At 40.9% G+C, this 22,159-nt stretch overlaps 1 protein-coding gene across 1 annotated transcript in view; it reads right to left on the reverse strand.

Moving 5' to 3' along the window:
• Positions 1 to 22,083, reverse strand: part of CAT (catalase) — a 35,495-nt gene extending 13,412 nt beyond the window's left edge. The window contains exons 1-8 of the mRNA XM_023185505.2: positions 21,898 to 22,083; positions 11,872 to 12,043; positions 10,119 to 10,229; positions 9,021 to 9,151; positions 8,025 to 8,129; positions 7,310 to 7,435; positions 4,256 to 4,447; positions 3,659 to 3,811 (exon numbers count right to left, since the gene is read on the reverse strand). Coding sequence (XP_023041273.1) covers positions 3,659 to 3,811; positions 4,256 to 4,447; positions 7,310 to 7,435; positions 8,025 to 8,129; positions 9,021 to 9,151; positions 10,119 to 10,229; positions 11,872 to 12,043; positions 21,898 to 21,963 — 1,056 coding nt within the window. The 5' untranslated portion in view covers positions 21,964 to 22,083. The remainder of the gene's footprint in view (positions 1 to 3,658; positions 3,812 to 4,255; positions 4,448 to 7,309; positions 7,436 to 8,024; positions 8,130 to 9,020; positions 9,152 to 10,118; positions 10,230 to 11,871; positions 12,044 to 21,897) is intronic.
• Between the last annotated feature and the right edge of the window lie 76 nt (positions 22,084 to 22,159).

Genomic DNA, 22,159 nt, shown 5'->3' on the forward strand with positions numbered 1-22,159 from the left:
TGCAGCAATCGTGTCACTGTACTCCAGCCTGGACAACAGAGCAAGATTGGAAAAAAAAAAAAATACCTCCCATGATGCCTTCTGAATTATCTTAGATACACTTTGAGCTCTGAGACTTTCTAGATATAAACAACAACAACAAAAAATCTATGTTTCAAAATGAAAGCCCTACAATGCCAAAGGTCATGAATCTAAGATTAAATTATGTTCCATATTAACCAAGGCAAGGATGGCAAGCATTCTGAAATTTCTTTCAGTTAATGCTCAAACAAAAGCTTTAAGATAAATTCCACATTAATCTTAATATCTAATGACTGACCTATTCTCATTATTCATACTTCTTTTCTATAAGCAATTTTTCTTCCATTGAATTTCTCACTGGCCTTGAATCTTAAAAGTATTTTTAGATCCCTAATTCTATAAGGCAAAATAAAAACCAAATTGAATAGGGCAACTTAAGCAATAACCTTGTACCAAATCACTGATACCAACAGACTTAATCCAGTACCAGGGTTCTGTCAATATTTTGCTTTTGGCTGAATGACTCCCTCTTATCATCATTTCAAATAGCCTAAGGTCATATTTAGATGACCAGCCATGCAGTCATGACCAAAACTCAGCTATAGGTTGGAAGCTGGTTGTCTCCTCTGGCTCAAAAAGTTGTGCTCTTGACTCCATCAACAGGATAGGAGATACAATCCTGCCATGGGCAGCTCCTGAATGTAGCCTCTATCACATAATTCTGATTTTGTGTCACCCTGTGTTTATCAGGCAACCTTACCCCACCTATGGGTGGAGACCAGCAGAAGTTGGGAAATGGGCACAGTGAGGTCATACCCTGAAACCAGTTTGAATCTAGGCCTTCCCCAAGGCCCTGTGCCTGAACTCCCTTGCTGGACCTGCATGAGTGGGAAAGCCTTTCCCACGCAAACAACCCGCTCAACTTCTCCAACTCTTGGCAAAATACAGAGAATGAGAGCAAGAAAGGCTGCATGTGGGTCCTCAGGTATTCAGGGGACAGTCTCTCCATGACTTGTATTATATTATTTGTCCATTTCACCACGGTGTGGCTCACCACTTTGGATAAAGTTATAAAACTTATTAACATGACCTTGTTAAAAGACACCTGTAAACACTGCCCATTAATATACCAACTGCTTCTGCCTAGCTACAATACTCATGAGCTCTGAGCAAGAATAACCCCAAAGCCGTCCTAACTGGCTTTCCACTTCCGGTCCAACAAGACAATCTACATACTCCCTACTCACCCACTCAAAAAATCTCAAATCATTCCTTAATAGTCACCAAATGGCTAAATGAGTACAACAGTCCTTCCCCAACTGTATGGCTCCTCACAGGCTCCATGGTATTAGAACTCATAGCTAAATGACCTAAGAAAGGTGGGGAAAAGCTAGGCTAGAAACAGTAACTCGACAAATTTACGAAAGCTCTTTCAAACACTTTCTAAAACTCATCTTAAAAAAAAAAACCTATAAAGAGTACAGTGAATTTAAAATAGATATATTTGCCCGAACTGAAATTAATACTAACAGAAATTATATTACTTTCTACTTGTCATCCTTTTTCAGGACTCTCTTCCCCACTGTTTCAATAGTTGCCTTAGACATTTGCTTTCTTAGGATGTAGAGAATATGTATTTCCTTTGCAGTCCTTTTCTAGGGGGCCTAGTTCTCCATTCAAATCTTCACTGTTCTTCAAATTATATAACTCAGTGCTGCTGACTGCCTCACGGTCCCACTGTGGTTCCAAAGACCCATGGTGACTTGGATTCTTGTGAAGAGTTTAGGTAACCTTGTATTCCTCAATCCATTCCCTCTTTGTCTAACGAGAGTTATGCAGCCTTAGCTCTGCCCATGACAATTTCATGCCTTGGCAAATCCCATTAGCTTCACCCTCACACAGTTCAGCCACCAGGCAGGGAGTTTCAAGGCCCAGGGTCACATTGTTTTAGCTTCCTCTACTCCCTGGTTTCAATGCAACTTCTGCTTTTCCTCTGAGAACTGCCTGACTTTCCTTTTTCTATTCCCAACCCCTAGTTCCCGCTTTTTCTATTTATCACCAAGAGGAGTGATTCTACTCAATACATCCCAGACCACATTTCTCAAAACTGAAGAAAGCTCTTCACTCCTACTCAAGCATTTAAGGTCCCCTCTGACATATACTAAACGAATCTATCCAAATTCTATTCTTCTCATTCAGGAAAGAGTGATTATTTATAGTTTAAACACACCTAACATGCTCCACCTTTGTACCTATACTCAACTCCTTCTCCTGCCCCATTTTACCTATTAAAAATCAAAATCCTATCTATTCTTCAAAACAATATCAAATGTTACCTCGTTCATGAAACTCTGTGGCCGACCTCCTGTCAGACAAAATTTTGCCTCCTGTATCACCATGGCACCCTGCCTTACGTTATGGCACCCAAGACAGCTCACCATACACAACAGACAGGTACTCAATTGATAATAGTTGATCTGAACTAAAAACTAATGAAAAACTTACTTTCTATAAAAGCCTCAGATGCTCCCCAATGTCATAAGCAAAAAAGTTATTTTTTAAAAAACTTAAGTTTGTCCTCCATGCAGACTGAAACCCGAACTGGAATCAGATACTTTACATAAGAAGTAACCTTCAGTCGCTGTGGTCTGATTTGGGGTACAATCTTTAACCTTTGTTTCAAGGTCACAGTCCAAAACCACAATAGATTGATTTACACGGTAATCATTAAGCCAATTATTTTCCTACTGATTCTGATCCAAAGTAGAATTTTTCACTCTTGGTACTCTTGAAAGAGCATATTAAAAAGTAAAACATACTGATAGCTTAACAACATTAGCAAGGTGAATGGTTAATCCACTGCCTTTATCACTGGCAGCATACATGTAGTTCATAAAAATCATCCCTAGATCTCTTTTTACAAATGGAAAAATTCAAGCATCACCGTGAAATAGAAAATGAGGCCGGCAGCAGTGGCTCACGTCTGTAATCCCAGCACTTTGGGAGGCCAAAGCAGGCAGGTCACTTGAGGTCAAGAGTTTGAGACCAGCCTGGCCAACATGGCAAAACCCCATCTCTACTAAAAATACAAAAATTAGCTGGGCATGGTGGCAGGTGCCTGTAATGGCAGCTAATCAAGAGGCTGAGGCAGGAGGATTGCTTGAACCTGCAAGGCGGAGGTTGCAGTGAGCTGAGATCACACCACTGCACTTCAGCCTGGGCAACGGAGCAAGACCCCATCTCAAAAAAAAAAAAAAAAAAATGAAATTAGGCTTACCAAGGTATTATAATCAATTAACCATACTTCAGTTACAGACCAAACAAATGATGTTTCACTCTACCAATACTTAAGGTATTTCTATTATGTCTTTTTCTTTTTTTTTAATTAAGAGACTAAGTATTCTTGTCTTCACATATGTAGGGACTTTACCATGGAATTTTGTTTATACTTGGTGTTTTCAAGGAATGCTCACTGAAGGATAGTTCACCTCAGTGAGTCCCACAAGGTAACCAAGCACCTAACGTTTAAGTAACGTTCTCGTTAATTCCTCATACAAGGATCATGCCAAGCTGCACATTTTGTGTGTGCACGCTCACATGGACACCTGCCTCGAACATCTCAATCCACCAGGCTCACCTGAAGCATTTTGTCAGGGCTGGTCTCAATGCCAGGGGGCATGTTGCTTGGGTCGAAGGCTATCTGTTCAACCTCAGCAAAGTAATTAACTGGATTCCGGTTTAAGACCAGTTTACCAACTGGGATGAGAGGGTAGTCCTTGTGAGGCCAAACCTGAAAATGATGTCATATTCATAATTAACAGGCAATCAACCAAAGGAAATTAAAGCTACCCACAAAAATACCAGATTTCAAATACAATCAAGCCAATGAAAATAATTTTTAAATCCAATAAAACATAAGAATTTAAGATGAGTGCCTTAGTTAAATCTTTCACAATAGGAAGTGGTAAGTACTGACAGTTTCCCTAGGAAAAAGTACATCAGCTTTTCATAATCTGTTCCCTGTTAATAACAATATATGAAGCCACATACACATACTCAATGAAATGACAAACAGGAATGTGGAAGCAAGATGCTGGTAAAGGACACTCTGAAGTGGTACCCTCTGTATTTTGTATATGACTTCCCCATCGTTATAATTGTTTGACTAGATTTTTTTTCTAATTAGGTAAGAAGAGACTTAAAAAAGAAAACAATATAGCTGTTACTGACTCACCTTGGTGAGATCAAATGGATTAAATGGAAAAGTTTCTGCCTGATTAAATGTCATGACCTGGATGTAAAAAGTCCAGGAGGGGTAGTTTCCTGTGGCAATGGCATTAAAAAGATCCCGGATGCCATAGTCAGGATCTTCCTGGGAAAGTCTCGCCGCATCTTCAACGGAAAGGTTTTTGATGCCCTGGTCAGTCTACAAAATGAAAGAAAGAAGCTCCAATGGAAACTTATTGGCAAAGTTATCAAAATGTAATCAGTAACTCATTGAAGGATTATGAGTAACACCACCCAAAGAATGAACTTTCTTTACAACAATACTTCCATTGTTCAAATCTGATACTAATGAATTTATCAACAAGAAATTCTATTTGATTACCCCAATACTTTTAAATGTCAAGGAAATCCCATCTACACATTTCATATTTAAAATCAGCCCTATCTTTCTGTTTATGTATTCTATTATTTGAATTTTTACACTCATGTTACTTTCCAAATCAGAAAAATCAAAATATATCTTAAAAGTAGGCAAAGGATTAATAAAATTAAAGGACTACTTCCCTTTTATCATGAAGTAATGTTTTAATTCCACTTCATGATAGCTCAAATCAATTACTGAGACTGTGCTCGGCTAGTATACCTTCACCCTTGTCCTATTCCTTTTTTTTTTTTTTTAATAAATCATAGAATCATAGCTCATAGAGCTGAAAAGAACTTCAGTACAGCCACCTGGAACTAGTTCTCTGACTACGAGCAGGTAAAATTAATATTCTGACCTTCCAAGCAAGCCATTAAAATCCAGAGAAGCTGTGTCACTTCATAAGTGCTCCTGTCATCATATCATACTGTTCTCTAATGGACTGACCATGTGATCTTATTCTGAAAGACCTCCCAACAAGCCAAGTGCCGCAGAAAGATTTCCTTAGCAAAAATCACCTCTGAACGCTGGTCTATTTCTACCACAGAAATCCCAACTCTCTCGTCAGTGAAAAGGTCTGAACTCTTACTACTGAACCAGAAGTAAAGCCACCTTCAGTATTAAAAAAAATGAAGGTCACGATGTACAGATCACTCAAAGAGCTAATATATTAACTTGTGCAATAACATTGCAATACCTTTCTGATTTTAACTGAATCCTTTAGGTTTAGAAAAGAATCATCTTAGGTCAGAATAATCCAGACTGATGAATCCATGTAGATCTCAGGCTACCTTTGGGCCCTAGGATAAAAGACCCACAAGCAATCCAATCTTTCCAGGACTTGTATAGCTGGTAATATTATACCAACTTTACAGTGAAAAGAACTGGAGCTCAAAGAACTTTTAATACTATGCCCAAGGCCACAATTATCTAGAAGAGTAAAAATCTGAGTTCAGGCTGGCATAACTCTAAAGCTACCAACTAAACTGGCTGTCCCAGAGACAACCATTTAGTCTTACTCTAAGTAACACTACATTGATCCTTTTGGCAATTACAAGCCAATTTTATGTTCCATAAAATTTTTCCTTGTCAAATATTATAGATCCAAGTTATGATGATAAAAAGAGGTGATAGTTCTCCTGTTTGATACGCCTACATTAAGTTGTTCAGATAAAGAAGAAAACAGGACAGAAGAAAACAGGGCTTTTGGATGTCATTAAGAGAGAGATTGTCCAGTACTGGTCATGAACCCACTTCTTTCTGCTTATCTTAGCAGTAGTATTTGGAAACAGAGGTTCTCAGGTTTGTTTTTACCTAGCCCTCGGGAGTTCTCTGGGAATATCACCAACGCGCCAGGGTTCACTGGTAATATTGCTCATTGTAACGAATGACAAGCTTAAACCAAAAGAGAACCCTTTAAAATATTTCAGTTGATTAAAACATTCTCAAAACCCTCCACAGATGTAACGCATTTGATCTGGCTATATGAACGCAAATTTTTAAAAACAGTACAATTTTGTTTTCTGACATTTGTAATTGATTTTACTTATATGCGTTGTTCATAATACAAACTCAATAAATGCTAAGTAAATAGATGGATGACTTAAAAAGTTAGAAGAAATGATATTGGAAAGATGCCATTGGATGTTGGAAGTGACAGTGAGACTGGGATATGCTCCAAGCTGTGTTAGCCCTCTTCTGGGCCCTAAAAGATATCTATGCTCAGGATAATGACTCAGGGCTAGGCACTTTATTATTTTCTAGAGCTTAACTCCAAACTACAACAAGAACTCTAAAAAAGCCAGGCTAGGGCCAGGCACAGTGGCTCACACCTATAATCCCAACACTATGGAAGGCCAAAGTTGGGGATGCACTTGAGGCCAGGAGTTTGAGACCAGCCTGGGCAACACAGCAAGACCCCATCTCTATAAAAAAAATTTAAAAATCAGCTAGGCATGGTGGTGTGTGCCCGTAGCCTCAGCTACTCTGAGACAGGGGGATTCCTTCAGCCCAGGAGTTCACTACAACCCAGGAGTTACTATAAGATATGATCATACCATTGCACTCCAGCCTCAGTAACAGAGCAAGAGCCTATCTTAAAAAAAAAAAAAAAAAAAAAAAAAAAAAAAAAAAAGCTAGGCTAAACTAGGGGGAAATTATTTCCTTCTGCCTAGCCTAGAGGTCTATACTATCTTCTTTGAGCCCAAACCAAAAGCTTAGATATTCCCACTTCAGGGAGAAAGCTGTACTCAACATGAAGCTGCCAGCCCAGAAACATTAAACCAGAAGCAGCACAAAAGAAGCACATTTTCTAAATATTTACGACAAGGGACACAGGATCCAGAAAAAGGAAGCTTAAACTGTTGATCGCAGCCATGTGCCTTACCTCTGGCCACATGTAAAAGGGAGACTAAAGAGAAACCACACACAGTTCTAACAGGACAGTGTGAAGTTACGTCCTCAGGTGGAAGCCAACAAAACACTCACAGTACTGATCAGCGAGATCAATACTTCCCCTCTTTGGGGAGGGAGGTGAGGGAAAAGTGGGAGAAGCCTTAATCTTTGCTCAGTTCTTCAGGAAAAATAAGGAGGTGTGTGGTAGGAGCCTTGTACACTCTGCCCCAAAGGTATAACACGTACCTTATAATGGAATTTGCAATAAACCGCCTTTCCTTCTGCGTTAACCAGCTTGAAAGTATGTGATCCATATCCATTCATGTGGCGATGGCCATCTGGAATCCCCCGATCACTGAACAAGAAAGAAACCTAAGGAACAGAAATATAAAGCCTAAAATGTTTTCATTTAAATCAAAACATTCTAGATTTTTAAGATATTCCTTAGTTTCCAGAAAGTTCCTTAATGACATAAAACATACTAGCCTATTTCCCATGGGAAGGGTTACATTATTTCACCTGTAGAAAATAACAAACAGAAAAATTTTAAACCAAAATGATATGCAAATCACTAATACTATGACTCAAAATTCTATGAAGGAAAGCTAAAACAACCTGAAAACTGGCCTAATTTGTTATTCAAAATTTATTTTCATAGCAAATTTGGTACTACTTTCCCCTCACTTCCCTAATACAGAGCTTTACCTTGTACTACAGACTTGCATCCTTACTATTGCTAAATATCAGCTGACAATGTTGCTATCTATCTATCATCACCATTTAAGGCTGATGAATGGGGGATGATTAGTAAAGCCAGTTATTACAAAACTCTTCATGATCAAGAAATCTGAGGAAGCTTATTCCAATCAAAAAGCCAAAACTGGAGAGACACTTTATGAGGAGGCATAATTAAACACTGCATCCCAGGTGATATAAGACAATGGAAAACAAGGGTTCATGCCTGATGCAGAGACTCGGGACGTAGGCTCCAGAAGTCCCAGACCATATCCGGATCCTTCAGATGCGTCTGAGGATTTCTCTTTTGGCTGTGGATAAAAGATGGAAACTAAATAGAAAAAAGAGAGAAAAAAATTCAAAAACTAAGTTTACAGGAATTATGGTATCTTGCATTATACATGCCTATTACTAGGTTTATGGATTATAACTCTAAATACAATCCTGGAATTTTAAACTGCCAAACCATAAAATGAAATATACTCAACATAGACAACTAGCATCTAAGATACCCTAAAGTATTTTGAATATACTCAAAACTACAATCTTTTTTTTTTTTTTTTTTTGAGACAGGGTCTCACTCTTTCACCCAGACTGGACTGCAGTGGCATGATCACAGCTCACTGCAGCGTTGACCTCCTGGGCTCAAGCAGACCTCCCAACTCAGCCTCCCAAAGTGGCTGAGACTATTGGCATGAGCCACCACACCTGGCTAATTTTTGTATTTTTTTGTAGAGACACAGTTTTGCCATGTTGCCCAGGCTGGTCTTGAACTCATGGACTCAAGTGATCTGCCTGCCTTGTCCTCCCAAAGTGCTGGGATTTATAGTATTTCTTCCTGGAAAAAATATACACACCCTCCCGCATGCATACACACACACACACACACACACACCCTCCTGCTGACTCAGAGCATGTAGACACCCTCTGTTTGTTTCCAAAGTAAAGGCCCTCTTTTTACTAATCTTCAATGTTCTGCAAGGAAAACTAAACTCACTTCCCATTAAGTCAATGTATCTTAAAATGACAAATCTAAGACCAGTGGTAACTGTTGCTACTTGATCTTATCAAATACAGAAAAATGTGTTGAAAAAAGTAATCCAGACAACTGATATTCTTTTCTTTCTGCCTTTCCCATGGTTTCTCCTCAAATGCCAACCTATTTGAAATCAATTTAAAAATCAACAAACATTTGTTGAGTGCAAAATTCTCTATTACCTACCAATAGGGGATCCCTGATGAAGAAAATGGGGGTGTTATTTCCAACGAGATCCCAGTTACCATCTTCTGTGTAAAATTTCACTGCAAACCCACGAGGGTCCCGAACTGTGTCAGCTGAACCTGATTCTCCAGCTACAATATTCAAATGGAAACAGGAAGCATAAGCCACAGCACTTTACATCCAAGAAGCCTGGAGACATAAAGAAGCACCTGGATCCATCCTTTCTAATCCACTTCCAAGAACTAAATTAGGTATTTAAGTGCCTGGGTTATTATTTCTACCCACCAGCTAATTCAGTCCACAAATCAAACAAAATAATTAATTGAGAGCAATAAGAGAACATATGTAATAACAGCTGACAAGGTTATTCATTTAACATAATAAGATAACTTTGTTCAAACAGGTAATTAAGTTTTTAATTAAAATAAGGGAAGAGAATAATTATGAGGCTTAAAGTAGTGACAAACAGAATAAGTGAGTTGCCAAAATGATGAGGCTAACATTAAGAAAATGAGTTAAAATATTGGTTCTTAGTTCTTATTTATTTTTACATTCCACGGTATTTTTACCGTCAGAGACTGACACAGAAACAGAACTAGTCAAGCAGTAGGCATACTGAAATATAGTATGATAGATCTAATACTATCTCTGTAACATGAGAAACATCACTTAGCCTCTCAAAAACGAAAAGAATCCCATTCTGCAAAGTAGATCTACAAATTAGAGACTATATCTGTAAAGCACCTAACCATGGTTGGCATAGAGTTAATTCTTAATAAAGGTCACTGTAGGCATAGTTATTAAATAAGATTTCCACTCTATTCTTCTGTTAGAGGCAACCACTTTGAGGAAAGCTCTTTCCAAATGTCACAGAATTGCAGAGGTAGCCTCTGTGTGTGATTTCCTAAGACCTCAACAAACAGAAATATAAGTAACTTCCTGTGTGTCTCCAAATATGTCTTCTACTGTAAAATCTTGCCATAATTTGGAGAAGTGCTTGTTTCCTATTTTCTAATAACTTTTTCTTTAAGTTATAAACGTCCCCAAAAAGGTGAAGTTGAGTTAAGCCATACCAATCACGCCAATAAACCAACTTACCAACAGTGGAGAACCGAACTGCGATGGGAGTCCTCTTTCCAATATGCTCAAATACCTTTGCCTTGGTATATTTGGTAATGTCATGTGTGACCTCAAAGTAGCCAAAGGCCCCTAACAAGAAAGACACAGAAATCCTTACCATGAGACCATTACTCAGACATTCAGGTCCTTAACAGGCATGTGAGTAACAAGAGAAAATGATGGTTAGCACCAGTCTTCTGGGGGCTTCTAGTGTAATGGGGGAAGGGGAAATGTCCAAACACAAAATAAAGAGGGTGAAATGCAAAGCCCTATTCTATTACTCAGTGCTAAGCTGAATGCCACATAGCTGGAGCCAAGAGAAGGAGGTGAGTGGGGCTAGAAGTAGTCAAGGTTGGCCCAAAGACACAGGACCTCAGAGGGGCCTGAAGTACAGGTAGGACCTATGAGAGAAAGGGAAGAACAGAGAGAAGAGGAGATGAAACCACAGAGAAAGAGAGAATCTTTTCAACACCTAGCAAGGAAGATACAAAGCAAGCAACACACTAAACAAGTCAAGATGGAAAAATACACAAAAACCACTGGAGAAGATGGGAAGAAACCTTATCCAGGAAGAAGAGATGAAGAAATGCAGAAGTCCTAACTGGAAGTCCCAATCAGCAAGCTAAGAGAAAAACTCCCTTTCTGTGGAGCTCTTTTTCCAACTGAGTATTTCACTGTCTTTCAAACACCACCCCCATCTTTTGTGTCTGATATAAAAGCAATAAACTAAGTTTTACAGAAATTGTTGGAAAAAAGGAAAGGAAAAAATCCTCACAAACCCACCACCCTAACACAACTACCCCAAATTTGGCAGTTCATTCCGGTAATTACCCAGTAAGTACACCATTTAAACTTAGTTGCAATTTGCTGTCAAGTGTCTATGTCTGTATTTCTGTACAGCAGGTCCTCAAATAACATTGTTTTGTTCAACATTGTTTCATTATAACGTTGATGAGAAAAAAATCTATTCCTAGCTGAGGTCACTATCTGTGTGGAGTCTGCATGTTCTCCCCATGTCCAGATAGGTTTTCTCCTGGTACTCCAGCTTCCCCCCACATCCCACAGATGTGCGCGTTAGGTGAACTGGCATGTCTAAATGGTCCCAGTGTGAGTCCACTCTGCAATGGACAGCATCCTGTCCAGGGCTGGCTCTTGCCTTGTACCCCAGCCTGCCAGGACAGGCTCTGGCCTCCCACCACCTTGAACTGGAATAAACTGGTAAATAACTATCTTATTTTACTAATCTTTCTCAAAGGTATGTATGGCTCACATTTATTTCAATGTTTAATATTAGATGTATTTTGAGTCTCTACTTAGAAGTTTGGTGATATTTTATCAATCAGAAATATGCCATAGGAACTTAACTCTTGCTTATGTCAATTAGCCTATCGTAAAATTCGTTTCATTACATGTCATTTAGCTTAAAGTCAAAGTTTCCAAGAACCTATTGACATTAAATGAGGACTTACTGTATTTTTATTCCTTCAATGAACTGCATGATAGGAAAAATGGAAGACTGCTTTTTTTAAAAGAAACTATTTTATATATAATGTTTAATCTGAGGAAACAACCATCATTTATTTACTAATTTCCCTACTGCTGGACGTTTTTCCTTTTTCCCACAAATGGAGATTTGGCACTTGTGTTAAAGGTCCTCCAATCCTTTGGGAAATAATACTTGACCCAGGTGCTGGGAAACAATCTTTTTACAGCAAATAAACACAGCACTTACCTGCTCCTTTAGCATGCACGACTCGCTCGGGAATTCTCTCTCGGTCAAAGTGAGCCATTTCATCAGTGAAAACCACATCCTGAACAAGAAGGGGCCCACGGGACCCTACTGTAATAACATTAAGTTTGTCTCCTATTGGGTTACCAGCTCCAGTGGTCAGGACGTCAGCTTTCTACAGGAACACAGAAAGAAAGTGCAGGAGAGTTAGCACAATCAAACCTTTCATTTACACTGTCACGGATACATAGCTTTGCAATGTTTATACCATCTGCCCTCTTTTTAAATTTCCTGTGTCCAAAGTACTAAAATCCGACAAGATGGGCCATTGCCTGAAACTTTCAGTCATGCCTCAGAAACCTTTGACAACTCTCAACACCAATCTGCTAAGAAACTTGCTCTGAAGAGCAGAAAGATGATTTTGGAGCCTGAAAATGTGCTCAGCACCTGCTCCAGAGAAACCCACTGGGTTCTGCAAAGCTCCCAGAGAGGTGCCCAAAAGCATCCTACAAACTTAATAGTGAAATGTCCAACCCAACAATGAGAAGATGGTCTCCAGGGAAGCTGTGCTGGTCAATACTTTACTCAGAACTTACAGATGCTTTATTACTGCCACGACGTTCAAGTACGCTACCCTGTTTAGTACATCTCAAACAATGTACACCAGCTATTTGCAACATCTCTTTTCAATTGAAAAAAAAAAAAAGTCAATGGCTTTTACTGTCAACTAAAAGTAAACTGTTACTGGTAAGGTGGATTGCAGTATTAATGTTTTAAAGATAGCAAATGTCTCTGAAATGGGATAGGTTACTTTACTGTAATAAAGAATTAATTTTAATCCACCTGATTCTCCAATTTCAGTTACATTAGAAGACACTCAGCTGTCCCTCCTCTACAGTGAGAGCGGCATTCTTCTAGCCCCACGTGATCCTGGAAGCTCTTAGCTTCATCTAGTTCCACGGTCAGAGAATACTTTTGACCACAGACAAGTGCCTCTGCAGTGTCTTCCCCGGTCACTGGAAATCGGGAGAGACATGCAGGTGATGCAAAGCTACGCCACCTCCACGTGGGAGAGGAACTCAACGGCGTCTATGACAAACCCCAAAGACCACCTTCACACACAGAGAAAAGCACTATTTTTAGTATTTCCACACACCTGGAGTGGAGTATGTAGTTTTACTCCCCATGCATGTCTGTCCTGCATATTAAAATAAATTCCTGCCTCTTCTCTAGAAGGCAATACGTTGGGGAGTAGGCACTTAAAAAACCACAAAAGATCTGTGAACTGTCTGAAAAAAGACACTGAATAAAGGAGACCGTGCAATTTGCAAAACTAATAAACAAGACGGTCTCACACACTAGGAAATGCCCTTGCCACTAGAGTTATATCTTCATCCAAGTGGGAAGAGGCCAACATGGCACCAGGGAGAAACCATGAGTGCCAGCATTAGAGCCTGGGTCCAACTTTCAGTTCTGCCAATTACCAGCTATGTAGCTGCTGGCAAGTTACTTATTTATGAGTCTCCATTTTCATCTGCAAAACAGAATAATAACCACCTCCTAGGGTTAACACATGAATTAAAAGAGTTAAATGTAAAATGCAAGCCACACATTCAGCACATACATGCTGTCACTTCACTGACTGTGAGAACATGACGTCACAGCAGAAGGAGCAAAGCATCTGAAGTTTTATTTTTCTAGTAATCATGACAGATGCATACTCCTCCATCCACACTCTCTCACTCTACCATCTCTGTCCCTAAACCCATCTAGCAAAGCCCCTTCTAAACTGTCACAGTTTAAGGGTCCAATCAACACTTACCACCCAATCACACCACTCTTTTGAAGATACGTATGTTGCTAATACGTGTGACCCTCTGCAGGTTTATTTTTAAAGTAGAAAATGAACCAGAAAAAAAAAAAAAAAAATTCTACTTTCTAAAGTAGAAAATGAACCAGAAAAAGAGCAACTTCACCCTTAGTTTAAACCTAAAGCCTTGGTTTTCAACCTTGGCAATGCACTGAAACCACCTGGGGAGCTTTGTAAAGCCTCCTGATGCCCGGGTCATCCCCCCTAGAGATGTCTGACAGGAGGACCCTGGCTGAGGCCTGGGCTATGTTTAAATGATTCCTGTTCAAGCTAGGATTGAAAACCACTGACCTAGAACTATTGGGTGATAACGAAATTAAAATAATTATAGAGCCAGAGCAAACCAAATCTGTCCACTCTTTAAATGCTCTTTTCAACATATAAACAAGGTATTTAACGAAGCCTTTAAAAAATAAAAGGACATCCAGGCTGGGCGTGGTGGCTCACACCTGTAATCCCAACACTTTGGGTGTTATTTACATGCCAGCATCCTTAAAGTGGAGAGGGAGCTGCCCCTAAGGGAGAGATGAGAGCACATCACATGTTCCCTTCTGGTCTGGTTACTGAATCAGGGTGATATGGTCAAGAATAAATACCACACCCAAAGGCAGCAGGTGCAGAGTTGGATAAATGAATAAAGTACTAAAGCTTGAGGTGGTCTTTCCTGATGACACTGACTAATAAGAGTGGGAAAACTGGAATTATGGCAGTCCTCCCTCCTGCCCAGCGAAGGAATCCCCTCCTTAACATCAATCCTGTTAAGAAATGAAACCTGCGTTTTTAAGTTACAAATGGAGGCTTCAGAATCTCTTCCATTTCCCCACTCTAATAGTTAGACCCATTGTCCTCATTTATATAACAGCTTTCCTCGCACAAGCTCTTGTATGTACAATTTAACTTCAAAGCCAGTGGGGCAGGAAAGCTTCAACAGTCAGCAATAGAAAAGGGAAGCCAGGGAGCAAAAACTAGAAAGGAAAAGATCCCCCAACTTCAGGGGATGTTTAGAGCAACACTGGGTGAGAGGAACTGATCTAAACTGAAAGATAGAGCATTTATTAATATTAGAAGGTGAGGAGCAGGATGCAGTGTATTTAAGATGAAAATAATTCATGCAATGAAGATTTACTAGATTAAATGAGAGGGTGGGGCTAGAAAATGAACCACACAAGTTATCTCACTTAAGCTTCCCAATAATCCAGAGATGGAAGTTATTAATCCCAACTATAAACTCAGAAAACTTAAGTAACTTTGCAGAAATGTCAGTGTTGTGGCACAGGTTTACTTGTTACATGTAACAAGTAAGGACAGGCAAAGAGATTTCCTCCAACTTGCAATTCTTGTTTTTAACTCAATGAATGACTTTAGAGCCAGAATATTTTTAAAGATAGAAAAGCTTTTCTATGGCTGGACAATTTCAAGACCTCTCTCTGGGAAAGTAGCATTGGTTCTTGTTAACATGTTTACATCTTCCTGGCTGCTAGCTCCCATGACATCCATACGTGTCTCTCCTGAAGTGCTCTTTCTATCCTGCCCCACATCATCCATGAAGCAGGGCCAAGGGAAGCATCTTCTTGTGCCCCTTATAACAAAATACTGTAATTGCCTGTTTACGTCACTGTTTTGCTTTTTTTTTTTTTTTTGAGATGGAGTCTTGCTCTGTTGCCCAGGCTGGAGTGCAGTGGCGCGGTCTCATCTCGCTGTAACCTCCGCCTCCTGGGTTCAAGTGATTCTCTCAACTCAGTAGTTGGGATTACAGGCACCCACTACCACGCCCGGCTAATTTTTGTATTTTTAGTAGAGATGGAGTTCCATCATCTTGGCCAGGCTGGTCTCGAACTCCTGACCTCAAGAGATCCGCCCGCCTGGGCCTCCCAAAGTGCTGGGATTACAGGCATGAGCCACCGTGCCTCGTCTGTCACTGTTTTTCCTCTCTAGACTGTGTACTCCTTTTACATCTTTATCCCTGATCCCTAATACACTGCTCAATATACTAACAAACACAAAACAAATGTGTGTGGATTCAGCATGCAAATAAACTAAACCATGGACCAATATGATATGGCCAAGAGCCTTTCTAAGAAGCAGGAGGAAGCAGCAACAGCCTATCCCTTTCCCTGCATCTCCCCTCCAAAAAATGAGAGAAATATTTTAATTTGTAAATTCTGATCAAACACCTTTAGACAAACTTGTTATGAAAACTGCTGCAGAAATTAGCTTGGCTAAAAACTGGCACAATTATTAGAGGTAGGGACTTAAAGTAAAATTCCATTTTGACTTTGCTGCTTTAATAGACTTCTTTTGCCCAGAGCTAATACATAAATGAAGAAATTTTCCTGGGAGGAGTAAGGGAGGAGTAAGATTGGCTTCATCTGGTGAAATATTTTATCAGTATATTACGCTTTCCACTTAGTTCCCTTCACTCACTCACAGAAGTCTCAAGAACCTAAACATGTTCTTCCACTTTTAATTAAAAGATTGGTAATGCAAATTGCCCCGTCAGTCCCAGAGGAGTCATAATGATGTCTTCTCATTCTATGATAAAGAATGTGCCTAGCATTTTTTAGCGAATAACTGCCTAACATTCTCCATTTATTCAACAAAGATTCAAGTGCCTACAACGTGTATACCCAAATACAGGAAACCAAAGACTGTCCTGACCCTCAAATTTCTTAATCTGTGGGAAAATAATAAGGGGGATCTAGATATTGGCTGCTATAGAAGCTAAAGCAACTCCATCTTAGATACTAATCCACCATGCTGACTTCTGATTAACTCCAGTTTTAAGATTTCCAGTTTATTCGTTATTCCTTGTGAAAGAGCCCCTATTTACTATAAATCCTGCCCTGAGGTCAAACAACCTTGACATTATCATACTTCAGTCATCCCATATCTCCCTTCTGAATCACCCTTCCCTATGGTATTAAGCTCTGGGTCTGAGGGGTAATGGTGTGGGATCCACCATCTTGTCTCAGCAACACGCAAGACACAGACATGGTTTCTGGTCATAAGTCCATATTAAACATTTCTTTCTGAGAAACTTGATTTGTTAGCCTCTTTGTTTGGCCTCTCAGCTTCCTCAGACTTTGGGGGTAAGTTTGCATAGACCTAACCTCCATGGAAAAGCTAAGAAAAAGAAACGAAACCTCAAAAACTTTTATTCCATCTCCCATAGTCTCTCCCATTGCACATTAAGACTTAGCGATCCCATGCCTAGGTATATTTCAAGAGAAATGAAAGCACATGTGAACCAAGGGTTAAGTCACTCAGTCACCCCTTCTCCATCCCAAATGTTGGCAGTGTAACATCAATGCAGTTATTACCAGGGTTACCCTAAAAAAAACATAGACCCTCACAGCATATAATGCATAGGCAACTCACTGACACAAATGGACAGTCTAAAACCTAACCCTCTGCCAGGTAATAAGAGAACTGTATAAAAAGGTAAGGTTTGAAATGTTCAAATTCTCCCATTTTAAAGGGATCAGAGGCTACTTATTAACACTTCCCATTTACCTCCAAGAGCACTAGCAGCAAGCTGCACTTAAAAAAAAAAAAAGAAAGAAAGAAAAACAATAACAACAACAACAAAAAAACAGGAAACGGGTTAAAGGTAAGTATCCCAAAAGAAGAGCCCATGGCTTTCTGAGCAGTGAGCAATAAAGTTCCCATTTAAGTTCCCTTCAAAGTCACTGGGAATACCTGCAGAACCACCCCCCTCCTGCCAAGACAGAAAAAGAAATACGAATTTTAAAGGGGATCGAGGTCATACTCATGAACACATCTGACTCAGTGCTCACTTATTAAAGTTTACAAAACTCCCAATTCACCTGTCAGCAAACCAAATCTGACCACAGAAGATACGCCCAATAAATTGCTTTCACATTGGTTGACTGTGTTTCCAAAAAAGGATACTCTGATTCTTGAGAGAGGAGGCAACAGGGTGCTCTCCTATAGTAATCCCAAACCGTAAAGCTCTCCCAGATGAGTAAAGCGCCAAAACTAATTGAGAAGTGGAAGAGAGCATATTAGCACAAAGCTGCCCACTTAGATAAAAGTATTTACCAAGCAAGGGGAGACTTTTTTTTTTTTAATGCCATCTGTTACTGTCTTAATTTTCTAACAGAATATCTTAATGTCAGAAAGTAAAAATGACATATTCTTTAAAAAGAGATTATGTTGTGTGTCCACTGCCACATCACAAGAAAATGGATGGACAGATTTTCACCAACTATGAAATGTACGCTTTGGATAATGTAGTAGAGTCAGCTTCCTGGACAGGGGTAGACTACCCCAGGTATGGCCTGTAACAGAGTTCAGGCCAATAGAACTCTGTTATGCTCTGAACTCTGTTCTAGCCAACAGAACGTAAGTGGCAGTAACCCTGGACCCCAAACCTCACCACACTCATATACCCTTCTCCATGCTCTTGAGCCTTCTGTGCTGGACAGTGACGCCCAGGGCAACCTTAAAAGCCATGTGTTGACCAAGGGGGAGCTTCCTTCAGCCTGGTACCCTCAATAACTGTGGGAAGCAGAGCACCCACCTGCCTCCTTCAACTTCAAACCACTTTGGGCCATGCATGTAGGAAAGGAATACATTTCTTTTTTTTTCTTTTTGAGATGAAGTTTCACTCTTGTTGCCCAGGCTGGAGTGCAATGGCACGATCTCGGCTCACTGCCACCTCCGCCTCCCGGGTCACCTCCACCTCCCGGGTTCAAGTGATTCTCCTGCCTCAGCCTCCTGAGTAGCGGGATTACAGGCATGCATCACCACGCCCAGCTAATTTTGTATTTTTAGTAGAGACAGGGTTTATCCATACTGGTCAGGCTGGTCTCAAACTCCCGACCTCAGGTAATCCACCCACCTCAGCCTCCCAAAGTGCTGGATTATAGGCATAAGTCACCGCACCCGGCCATAAATTTCTAATATGTTTATACCATGATACATGTTGAGATGTATTATTATAACACTTAACCTATACATGATTTCACATGATTTAATTTAAAATATGGGCTATGAATCAATAATTTAAAAGCAATTCAATTTTTAAAAGGACAGAAAATTTGAACATATACTTCAAAGGAATATATACCAATGGCCAATAAGCATGTAAAAAGAGCATTGCATCATTAGTCATCAGAGCAATGCAAATTAAAACCATAATGAGATACCACTGCATGTCCAACAGCTAAAAGCAAAAGACTGACAGCACCAAAAGCTGATAGGATGTGAAGCAACTGAACTCCCATACACTGCTAATGAAGTCTAAAATGGTACAACCACTTTGGAAAAAGGCTCAGCAGTTTCTCTTAACACATTCACTTATCTTATGACCCAATAAACCTACTCCTAGACCTACTCCTAGGTATTTCCTAAGAGAAATAAAAGCATCTGTGCACAAAAAGACTTATATAAGAATTTTTATAGCAGCTTTATTTATTTTTCATTTTTAAGACAGGGTCTCCCTCTGTCACCCAGGCTAGAGTGCAGTGGTGTTAATCATGGCTCACTGCAGCCTCCACACCCCAAGCTCAAGCAATCCTCCCACCTCAACTTCCCGAGTAGCTGGGACTACAGGCATGTGTCACCATGTCTGGCTACTTCTTTTATTTGCTGTAGAGATGGGGTTTCACCATGTTGCCCAGGCTGGTCTCAAACTCCTGAGCTCAAACAATCCTCCCACCTTAGCCTCCGAAAGTGGTAGGATTACAGGCATGAGCCTTCATGCCCAGCCACAGCAGCTTTACTTACAATAGAAAAAAAATTAAATAGCCCAGGTGTCCAGCAACAGGATATTCAAATGGTGCTATATTCATATAATGGAATCTTACTCAGCAATGAAAGGAACAAACTGCTAATACATGAAACAACTTGAATGAATGAAAGGATGGACAGACAGACGGAGTAACGTAATAAAAGACACAAGGCAAAATGTTCCTTGTAGAATCTAGATGGCAGATATATAGGTATACACTGCAAATTTTTTTCAACTTTTCTGAATGTTTGAAATTTTTCATTTAAAAAAGAGTTTGAAAATTATATAGGCTATAAGGCATATGCACAACTCCTTTTGGAGGGCCCTGGGGGGAGGGAGAAGTGCCTCAAAGAAGTAAGTGGTTTTAACTCAGCAGCTAAAATCGAGGAACAATAAGACATCAATGTGACTGCCAATCAGGACGACGTACACAGTGCACTAAGACGCTATGGACAAAGGGGACTGCCGTATTTCAATTAAGAGCCTCCCAACTATGGATGAGCTTTTTGAGTCAGCCATTTCTCACATGGGCAACTATGTAAGATAAATCAACAGCAGGGACTTCAACAGTTCATGATTCTCCCAAACAAGGAAGAAGGCAGCTAGTCTCAGAATAAAGGGGAGTCCTTTAAAAATAAAAATATTGGCCATGCGCGGTAGCTCACACCCGTATCTCAGTACTTTCAGCGGCCAAGGCAGGTGGGTCACCTGAGGTCAGGAGTTCCAAACCAGCCTGGCCAACATGGAGAAACCCCATCTCTACTAAAAATACAAAAATTAGCTGGGTGTAGTGGCGGGGACCTGTAATCCCAGCTACTTGGGAGGCTGAGGCAGGAGAATTGCTCAAACCTGGGAGGCAGAGTTCTCAGTCAGTGGAGATCTTACCACTGCACTCCATTCTGGGCAACAGAGCGAGACTCCATCTCAAAAAAAAAAAAAAAAAAGAAAAGAAAAGATTTTGTTTTGTAAAAATCTCACTACTTTGTCCACACTTTTCTCAATTCACCAAGTATTCATGAAAACTTCAGTGTGAACCAGGATTTGCACCCACTGGGTAAGGAAAGAGTCTTGGGTCCAAGAAGCTGAATTCTAACCTTGTCTCTGCCACCAAGTAGTGGCACATCCTTTACTAAGACTCCACGTCTCTCTGGTTCACTTTAAGAGCTCATGAACCGTCCTAATGGTATATAACAAAGAACAGGGCCAAGAGGGGAGATTTTCCAGGCCCTTGGAGGAGAATGGCAGCCTTGTCCCAAACAGGGAACCATTAAAGCAATCCATGAGCACTCAGCATTAACACCCCAGTTCATGAACCTGAGTTTTAAGCAATAGCACTAGGCAGAATGGGGAAAACAGGGCTGCAGTCCTCTCTCTACCATTAACCAGCAGCCAGGGAACAGGGCAAGACCTTTAGACTCCCTGGGCCATTCTGCCAACAGAAGACTCAGACCAGATATGGTCTCATCTAATCCAACCTCCTCATAGATGCCCTCTGCACCCGTGGGCACAGGCCAGGAATGCCTCCCCCACCACCAAGTTAAAATTCTACTCATTTAAAAAAATTCCTGTTCAAATGTCATCTGCTTTGTCCAGCCCAACTGGTCGCTCCCTCTGCATTCTACAGAATACCTATATTAGAGCCCTCACCACGCTGGAGTGTAATCATCTGTTTATGTGTCCTGTCTCCCAGACTAGACTCTTAGCTTCTCAAGGGTGTTGTTCTTGCCTCATTGGAATTTGTACACCTTGCCCCGAACAGTGTCTAGCACCTGCAGGCGCTCAAAGAATAGAATAAACGCATTAACCAATCCCTAATGTCACCCCCCAGCTCTAAAATGCTAGGCTTGATATTTTGAAGTGCAAATGAGACAATGGATGTAAAAATTCTTTTATTTAGTTGTTTAATAATGTGCATAGTACGTACCAGTCACTGTGATTGGTGCTGGAGACATCAAGATGATAAAACACAATCCCTGCCCTGCTGGGACCCCACAACTATGAAAGCGTGTGAACAGTATTTCAAGAAGGGCAGCGTTAGAGCCTGGTTCCACTTCCCTCTCTGACTTCCTTGCAGCTGCAGCTCTCTGCCTCCTTCCCCATGAGCCCTCATTCTGTCCTCAAGCTGCGACCTCTGTCCCAGTTGGCAAAAGTGCAAAATTCTGAAGCAACCAACCACCCGAGCCTGTCGCGGACAACAAAGCCTGCAGGCCCGCGCCCCACTACCCTGACCCCCTCCTCTGCTCCGGCGAATGTAAGCGTCCGTCTGCCCCGAAGGGGAACCCCCCCGCCCAGTGAGCAGCCGTACAGTCCCTCCAAGCGCCGTCCCAGGGGAAGCCGGGCCGTTACTCGCCGACGCCCCTTTCTAAAAGGACCCTCGGGCCCGCTCGGGGAACACAGAGTGTACCTGCGCGGCCCGCTGCTCCTTCCAGTGCTTCATCTGGTCGCTGGCGGGATCCCGGCTGTCAGCCATGGCGTTCAGTTGGCGGTTCGCAACACTGCAGGAGGCCTCCGCTTGTGGGTCTCCACCTTCAGCAGGCAAAAGTGCCTGTTGCCCCGCGGCCGCGGCGACTTCAGGCTCAGCCAATCAGCACCGCCCCCTCGGGAGCACTGCCTTCTGATTGGCTGCTCGGCGCTAGGCAGGCCGAGATTGGAAGCCCAATGGGCGT

The sequence above is a fragment of the Piliocolobus tephrosceles genome, chromosome 13 (assembly GCF_002776525.5).
Source record: "Piliocolobus tephrosceles isolate RC106 chromosome 13, ASM277652v3, whole genome shotgun sequence".
Taxonomy (NCBI): Eukaryota; Metazoa; Chordata; class Mammalia; order Primates; family Cercopithecidae; genus Piliocolobus; species Piliocolobus tephrosceles.